Source organism: Sinocyclocheilus anshuiensis, unplaced genomic scaffold, assembly GCF_001515605.1.
Source record: "Sinocyclocheilus anshuiensis isolate Anshui unplaced genomic scaffold, SAMN03320099.WGS_v1.1 scaffold70, whole genome shotgun sequence".
NCBI classification, from domain to species: domain Eukaryota; kingdom Metazoa; phylum Chordata; class Actinopteri; order Cypriniformes; family Cyprinidae; genus Sinocyclocheilus; species Sinocyclocheilus anshuiensis.
In genome coordinates, this window is record NW_015542377.1 from 3,357,551 (window position 1) to 3,365,671 (window position 8,121).

General features: G+C 36.0%; 1 protein-coding gene across 1 annotated transcript in view; it reads left to right on the forward strand.

Moving 5' to 3' along the window:
• lrp8 (low density lipoprotein receptor-related protein 8, apolipoprotein e receptor) overlaps nucleotides 1–8,121 on the forward strand; it is a 208,051-nt gene that overhangs the window by 75,203 nt on the left and 124,727 nt on the right. The window contains exon 3 of the mRNA XM_016491453.1: nucleotides 6,127–6,249. Coding sequence (XP_016346939.1) covers nucleotides 6,127–6,249 — 123 coding nt within the window. The remainder of the gene's footprint in view (nucleotides 1–6,126; nucleotides 6,250–8,121) is intronic.

Genomic DNA, 8,121 nt, shown 5'->3' on the forward strand with positions numbered 1-8,121 from the left:
ATATATATACTGTATATATATTCTCACCTATATACTATTCAGGGCAGTTCAGGGTAATTAATATGCAAAACTGACAGACCTAATCATATTGCTAATTGTATTGCTAGGTCATTACTGTTTCCAACCCATAAAACTCATAACTATAAATGAATTCTGTGGCCATCACTTTCCTTGGTGTTTTCTGGACTTGTTGGTTGGCATTTGATGTTTTATTCTGTGTGTGATTTTGAAAGCCTTTTTTTTTCTATGGGTGTCAGACTTTCTTGTCTTGGTCTCCTCACATCTGCACACTTTGGCTACGTTTACATGCACAATTTTTGGTTCAATCGGACTGAATTCATTCCGATTGATGAATCTGAATGTAGTGTTTACATGAACGCTAAATAAAGTGATCGGGTTGATGTGTGTGTTTATATGTCACAAGCTTCAAATCGGAATTGATTTTTTTTTACATGCACACACTGCACAAATATAGTGTTTCTCACTGTTTGCACATAATAACCACTCTCCTACACGTTTATTTATTTGTTTTTAACAGCAGAATTAATATTTATTAATTTATGGATAAATATACATATAAACCGCTGTGCCGTGCTGCTCATATTTATCACACAATAAAAATGCCCCTCCCCGCGACCAAAACGGGTTGCCCGTGGATGAGAATCAAAAACAAGGACTGGTGAGAGGTTGTCCTGCTCCACTTCACAGTTGCTGAGTGAAAGGAGAGTTTTATAATGACAGTACAGGCATTTATACAACATTTTATTCAAAAGGAAGAACCGCTCGTTCTGCGCGTCATGTGTCATTACGCTATTTCTGATTCTCTGCACATGCGCAGTCCTTTCAGTTTCGGGGTGCAATCCGATCGAGTGTTTACATGCACTCTCAATCGTATTAGAAAAGGAATAAACCACCCGCTTCAATCCAATCGAAATTTCATTCCGATCAACTCAATCGGATCGATTAAGGTGTTTACATGAAGGTTTTTCAGTCCGAATGAGCCGTCAATCCGATTACAAATGGATTATTTGGTTGCATGTGAACGTAGCCGTTGTAGTTCATTGGCAGCATGTGAACTGACCAATCAATGCACATTTACCTTCACACACGTACTACATCACATGTAACCAGGCGTTTTTACATAGTTGCTTATAGGGTGGTGTTTTCTCTCACCTTTCCTATATTTCTCTGTCACTGTACTGTTTCAATAGATTCCCTTGACATGCTTTATCCTCCTCTCTTTCTTTCTGACACATGCTCACGTGAAGGTCTCAGCAGAGACCTTCACAATGCTTTTCACATTTCGCAGTTTGTGTGTGCTACATAAGTATAGGTTACTAAACAAGGGGAGTCTCAGAAACAGCACTGTGATAATACAGGCAGTAAATCTTACAGAACTAGGCTGTAGTGGGAGGCAAATTACTAGAGTATGAATTGCACATGGTTCTGTGCATGTTTGTCTTTCTGTGTGTGTACATCAAGAAGAATGGATGGCCATACAGCTCTGTACACAAACTTTTTGTAACATGCCATGTAGGGCATATTTGTTTTTCTTTGATTTCTAAAGAGCTGATTTATTATTTTTTCTTTGTTGTAAAAAAAAAAAAAAAAAAAAAAATGTGAAAAGAAAAAAAAAGTAATATGTAAAAACTAAATGTGTTAGCAAAACAAAAGAAAGATGTGTGAAATTGATTAAATAATCATGATCAATATGATATCTGTAATATTAATATTTATGCATATATCAATATTTATGCAGTATTCATGTATTTGCTCACATAGATTAGTAAATGAAATGCTTAGAAAAAAAAAATTGTATTAGTCACATTTTGTAATAATCACATTTTCCGTTTGTTTTTACTGTGTTCTGTTGCAAACAAAATCATCAACAATATATTCCAAATATTCAATATATCGCTCATCCTTCATGCCAGCGTTGTGCTTAAAATGTTATATGATTTTAATGGCTATAATGACAGAGAGACTGAAACAGACAAGTGAAGAAATAAAGGGATCCCACCAGAAAAAGGTGACCCACTGAGGCGCCTCTCTTCACAGACTCCATTTACGATTATGACCTGTCCATGTTTATAGCCCTGCTCAAGATGGCTCTGCGATTGCCTTATCCTATAATAGGTGGGCTCTCTTATCTCAAACGAGTACTCAGAACCACATCAAACCACAGCCAGTCAATCACAGCACCTCCCCAAACAGCACGCTATAGACCTCTGATCTGGTATCACTGATTTATTTCTTCCAGCTGCTTAGACTATTGAATTTTGCATCAAACTTAACAAGCATCAGACCACCGTAGAGTGCCTAGAATCTTATAAATGACTACTGCTTCAAAAAGCTGTTCACGTCTTAACCACCTTCAGGCATTAGTTTGTTACCACAAAGTAAGCAAATAAAGCAATAAAGTGCATAGCTCATAGTGTTTAAGTAGCTCTTTAGACCATGCTGAAGTAGATTGAATGACAGTTTCCCATCTGCTTCATTGCTTTTTAAAATTGCATTGGTAATTTGGCAGTTTTCAGGAAGCTGAAGGTGTCAAGTGTGTTTAGACTGTGGTCTTAGTTCCCTGTGAAGATTGGAGGAAATGGTTTGTGAAAATTGAAGGATGCTGACCTTGAGCTGCAGTTGTGTCCCGTGCAGACTGCCCATTCTGTGGAACGCTGGCAGCGGACACAAAGAGGTCACTGATCCGCTAACCATCACAGATCAGCAGTCCTGTCAGTAATCATTGGGAATGTCATGGCTTTGCCTACTTTTGCAGAAAACTCACACACATCTCTTGCTTTGTTTCTACACACTAATACACACTAAATTCCTGGAAGTCCCAGGGAAATAGAGAAAAATAACATTTGCACAGCGACAGGCCTGATGGTTATATATGACATGTGATGATTGTTGTAAGTCAGAGTGTGCGCGCTTATTGTTTGTGCAGCCTTGTGCATGATTTATGATTTTTGTATGGCTCACAAATCAAGGCACAGTACATGCAGTCTTTATGTATGTGTGCCTAGTGTGAGTATCTGCATAATGAAATATTTGCTGCTTGTAATACATACCATCTTTTAATCAGCACATCCCATAAGTTGGTGCTTGAAGCTGCCTGCCTGCATTGGCAGTCCTACAGGAAAATTAGTAAAACCAACACTTGAGCTCACACGTGTTCTCAAACCAATGCAACATACCCCCCCCCACACACAGTTTACACATCAGCTCCCTTCCAACCTCCAAGTCAGCCACATCTGGCAGTACTTCAAGCAATGATTTTTGCTTCTGTGGATAATTTTAAGCATATTACAGTGAGCCAGTATATTCACTGAAAGCCAAAGTAGTAGGCTTACATTTTGTTATTGATTGAGGGATAAGAAGGAATGTTTCTTTTATATTATATATAGGGTTGCCATAAATACATGTGATACTGATGTTGTATCAAAACAATCGATCCTCGCATAAAATATATATATATATATATTTTTTTTAAGATTTATTTTTGGCGTTTTATACCTTTTATTTAGATAGGACAGTAGGTCGACAGGAAGTGAAGTGGGTGAGAGAGAGGGGGGGGGATCGGGAAAGGTCCACGAGCCGGGACTCGAACTCGGGACGCCCGAAGCGCAAAGGCGCTACATGTCAGCGCGCTGCCCACGAGGCCATCGGAGCCGACTCGCATAAAATATATTTAATAGTAATTTTCTTATTTATTGTGAAAATTAATGTGCAAAATAAACTTATTGGGGTAAAATGATCTGACAGCTGTCATTCAAACAGAGAGAGCTGATGTTGAAAGAGACAGAAACATCACTAAATTACAACATACACTATATAAAACACTCTATATTAAAGGCTTATAAACATGACATTATAATAGGTTTATGTGAAGATTGTTTTTAGTTCATTTAAATTAAAGGCTTATATTGTTAATGCTCTTTAACATATATGCCTATTATATGTTAACAAATGATGGCACAGATTTTACTGTAATGTTGAATGATATGATTACTTATTTTTTCATCTGTGATACTTGCCTTCATTCATAGTGCTTAGCAAAAAGATGCCGTTGAACAAATATTTGAAATATATTGTCTTTATATTGTTTCTATACATAAATCTACAGTGGATTTAGTGTGAAAATATATTTGTGATTACAAATTTTAATGTTAGGTGCAATTAATCACTAGTAATTACAGTTTTTTACTCTACAAGTACTGTATAATTCTTGTTTTTTGGTATTTTGTGGAATCAACCTACAAATGGCTTACTTTAACAATGAACAAAATTATACGCTTTACCTTGAAGAAAATTAATATTATGTTCAGCTTGAAAGGAATGAAGGGTGTGACAAGGTCAAGCTTTGTCCTTGAGATAAGGCTAGTGAAGGATCTTTGGTAATTAAGCACTGCTCAGAGCTCACTCACCACCTCTCTTTGTAGTCTTTGGAGGTGCTCAACCCATAACATACTGCCTCTGGGTTCCAGAGGAAGATAAGGGGCAGGGGAACATGGCCCCTATGATGTGCAAGTTGCTAAATCTCTAGGCTTGTTTCAGTGTAAGGTAGCTTGGCTGGGGAGATAGGGGAGACTTAGAAGAAATCTTCTTGTTCTGATGGGAGGCAAGGGCCTGGGATTTGCTCACCGTTCCAAAGAAGAATTTCACAGAATATCTCTTTCAGTCTGGTTTGTTGCAATTCAGGGACTGTTTGACATTTTCTGCTGTCTTTTGGTTGGTTTTCATGATTTTCACCTCTTACCTGTTTGACTGATATATATATATATATATATATATATATATAGCTAAGTCAAGTCAACATTTTTGTTTGTTTTTTTAAGTTTAAGATTTTAATCTAATATTTATTTTATTTCAATCAACGAAAATGGTTTTTAATAGTTTAGGTTAACTGTTTTATACTATTTTGATGGAGGAGTGTACTTTTTTTTGCAGATTTGTGTGTTTTTTTTTTTCTTTTCTTTTTTTTTTTCAAATCATTGAATAAATGTTGTTGTCAATGTGTGCATATTGTTGTCAATGTGCATATTTACATTTGTTAATGCACTTTCTTGGCCCTATTTTGAACAATCGATTTGGTGCACATTTTCCACATTTTCATCAGGATGTAATAACTTGTTTAGCCTCTAAAACAACTTATTTCTTTTTTTTTTCAGCTGTTGACACAAATACCTTCTGTCATCCAATCAGTTGCCGAAAGATTTATTTTTTCCTGGTCTGAATGTTGTCCTATTTTCCCTCGAATTACATAATATTATGGAAACAAAATTGGTTCGGAATGTTTCTGGTTTCATGTTACCTTTAAAATAAAAATAAAAATAAAAGTATGTTGTTTCAGCTGATTGATTTACTATAGGCGTATCGATTGCGGGAAAAAAAAAGCAGAATTAATATTTGGCATTCGAGAATAGCACACCCACCCAGACCAGGCACTGCATGTGTTAAATTGATGCACATGATAAAAGCCAAACGAGTGAACAGTGTTAAATCACTGTCCTCTCTGACTGATAAAGCTCTTATTGGTATCCCTCCCAGAGAGCTGACAACATCATCAATCCCTCTCCCTTCAGGCTCTTTTACCCAGCGACAAATTTACTGGACTTAAAGCAAAGCAGTCTTCAGCCACACACATACACAAACAAAAGTAAGGGTTTGTAAATTCACAGACGTGTACCTGGGCCTTTGTAATTGTTCCCACTGGAGCTGTGTGTTCAATTCATTCAAATTATCTTCCCAATTAAACTATAAATGCAACAAGAAGAAACGACAGAGACACGCGGTGCACTTAGTCTCATATCGCTTGCCGTTTGTTGTTTAAATCTGAAGCGTGGGGCTTTTACTGCTCATGTTTTTCTTTATTTCTGCATCAGAACAGTTGTTATCTAGTGCAAGTCTACCATTGTTTCTCAAATGATCTAATTTTGCCATGGCATCTCCTGCAGACTAGATTTAGTAGTCTGGTTTGTTTCACTGTTGTTGGAAAATAGTTATTCCGCCTTCCGAAAAAGCAGGTACATCCGAACTGACCTTTGAACTCAAATAGACCTCTTGTGTAAACATAGCCTTAATGTATATGCCCTTATACTTACCTTTCTCTCTTTTCTTCAACAGCAAAAAAGACATGTGCCACAACAGACTTTGCATGTAAGAATGGGCAGTGTCTCCCGGCCCGATGGAGGTGTGATGGAGAACCGGAGTGTCCAGATGGTTCGGATGAAGCAGACTCCACCTGCAGTGAGTATGAGTGAATGTATGAGTGTGTGTGCGTGTGTTTTATTCTGTTGGCTGATTCTGATCATTTTTGTCCAAATAAAAGCTTGAAAATCTATAGGCAAATTTCATTTGAAAGGTTATGTCACCATACCTTGATTATAACTTTAGTCCCATAGAATTTTTTTTATTTTTTTTATTTAATTTGATTACATTTTATTTAATTGTTAGAGTTACACTACCTTAAGTTTGGGTTCATTTTTTTCCAGTTTTGTTTAGCAAGGATGCATTAAATTGATCAAAATTGACAGTAAGTGCATTTATAATGTCATAAAAGATTTTAATAAATGCCATTCTTTTGAACTTTCTACTCGACAACAAATCTTGAAAAATTATATATTTCATGAAAAAAGCAGCATAGCTGTTTTCAACAATGATAATAAAACACACCAATTCAGCATATTAGAATGGTTTCTGAAGAATAATGTGACACTGAAAACTGGAGTAATGGCTAGTGAAAATTCAACGTCACAGGAATAAAATACCATTTAAAATATATTAAAATAATAAAACTGTTATTTTAAATTATAATAATATTTCACAATATTGCTGTTTTTTTTCTGCATATTTGATCAAATAAACAGCCTTGGTGAGCGTATGAGACTACTTAAAAAAAAAAATAATCTCACCTGAAACATTTTAATGGTAGTGTAAAGATAAATGTTAACTAATTAAATTACAGCAATGTTATATAGCCTTGAGGTATTTCTTCATTAATCAAGCATTGCATCAAGGTTTTCCAAGTATTTATTCAAGTAAACAGCCAACAATTAAAAAATTAAAAACAAATAAATAAATTAAGAGCAGCAAGTTGCTTTAATTTCTTGTTAATGTTGTTTGATTAATTTAAACAACATAATAAACAGCAGAGGGTCTATTAGCGTGCATTTATACTGCAAACCTCAGTGAACAGATCTGATATTTTGACACTTTGATTTAAATCAGAATGCTGTCTTGATAAAGTAGCAGGAAAATTCATCTTTATAGCAGTTAAAATGTGTGTTCGTAGGCAGATAATGCTTCTGCATCCATTATTGCTCATTTATTCCAAATTGGATTATTTTAATAACACCATTTGGAATTCACCCTATAGGGTTCTACTTTCAAAGGCTGTGTAAATGCTCAGATTACTGCATATTCATATATTTAGACAGTTTTCTCTGTAATAGTAAACCTATTTGTCATGAACATAAACTATGTTAGTGGAGTTTTGACTTTTATTTGCATGCATCCAGTTCTTTTTAGTTAGTTTTTCTATGAAAGATTGCCTGTGGCTTTATGGCATTCTCGGTAGTTGTTATTTTAAGCTGTGGACTGAGCCTTTCCCACTGGCCGTGTGATGTGATTTTGCCGTTGGCTGAATTAGGCTCCAGCTGCTGATTGGCAGCAGTAATGCTAATGCCTCTGGCATAATTCACTCTCTTGTGTACTAGTAATTGATATTGTCCACTCAAATCATGTGCAAATCACATTTTTACACATATTCCTTGTGCTCTGATTTGGTTGTTACTTCATTTCTGAGCCAGGAGCGGTTCTGTCTCACTTTCCTTTACTTTCTGACATCTGTAGGAAAGTGGAGCTTCCAGTTCAGTGATCACATGATCAAGTTGAAAACTTGATCAACTATGATTTGGGTGTGTTTTTTCTTCTGGCTACAGCATCCTAGCCAGGAAAGGATGAGGGAGACCTAGACTATGTTTGGAAATGTATACTTCCGTGCATCTTGCTTGTTAAAGGGGACCTATTATGCAAAATTCACTTTTGCATGGTGTTTGGACATAAATGTGTGTTGGCAGTGTGTGTACACAACCACCCTATAATGATAAAAATCCACCC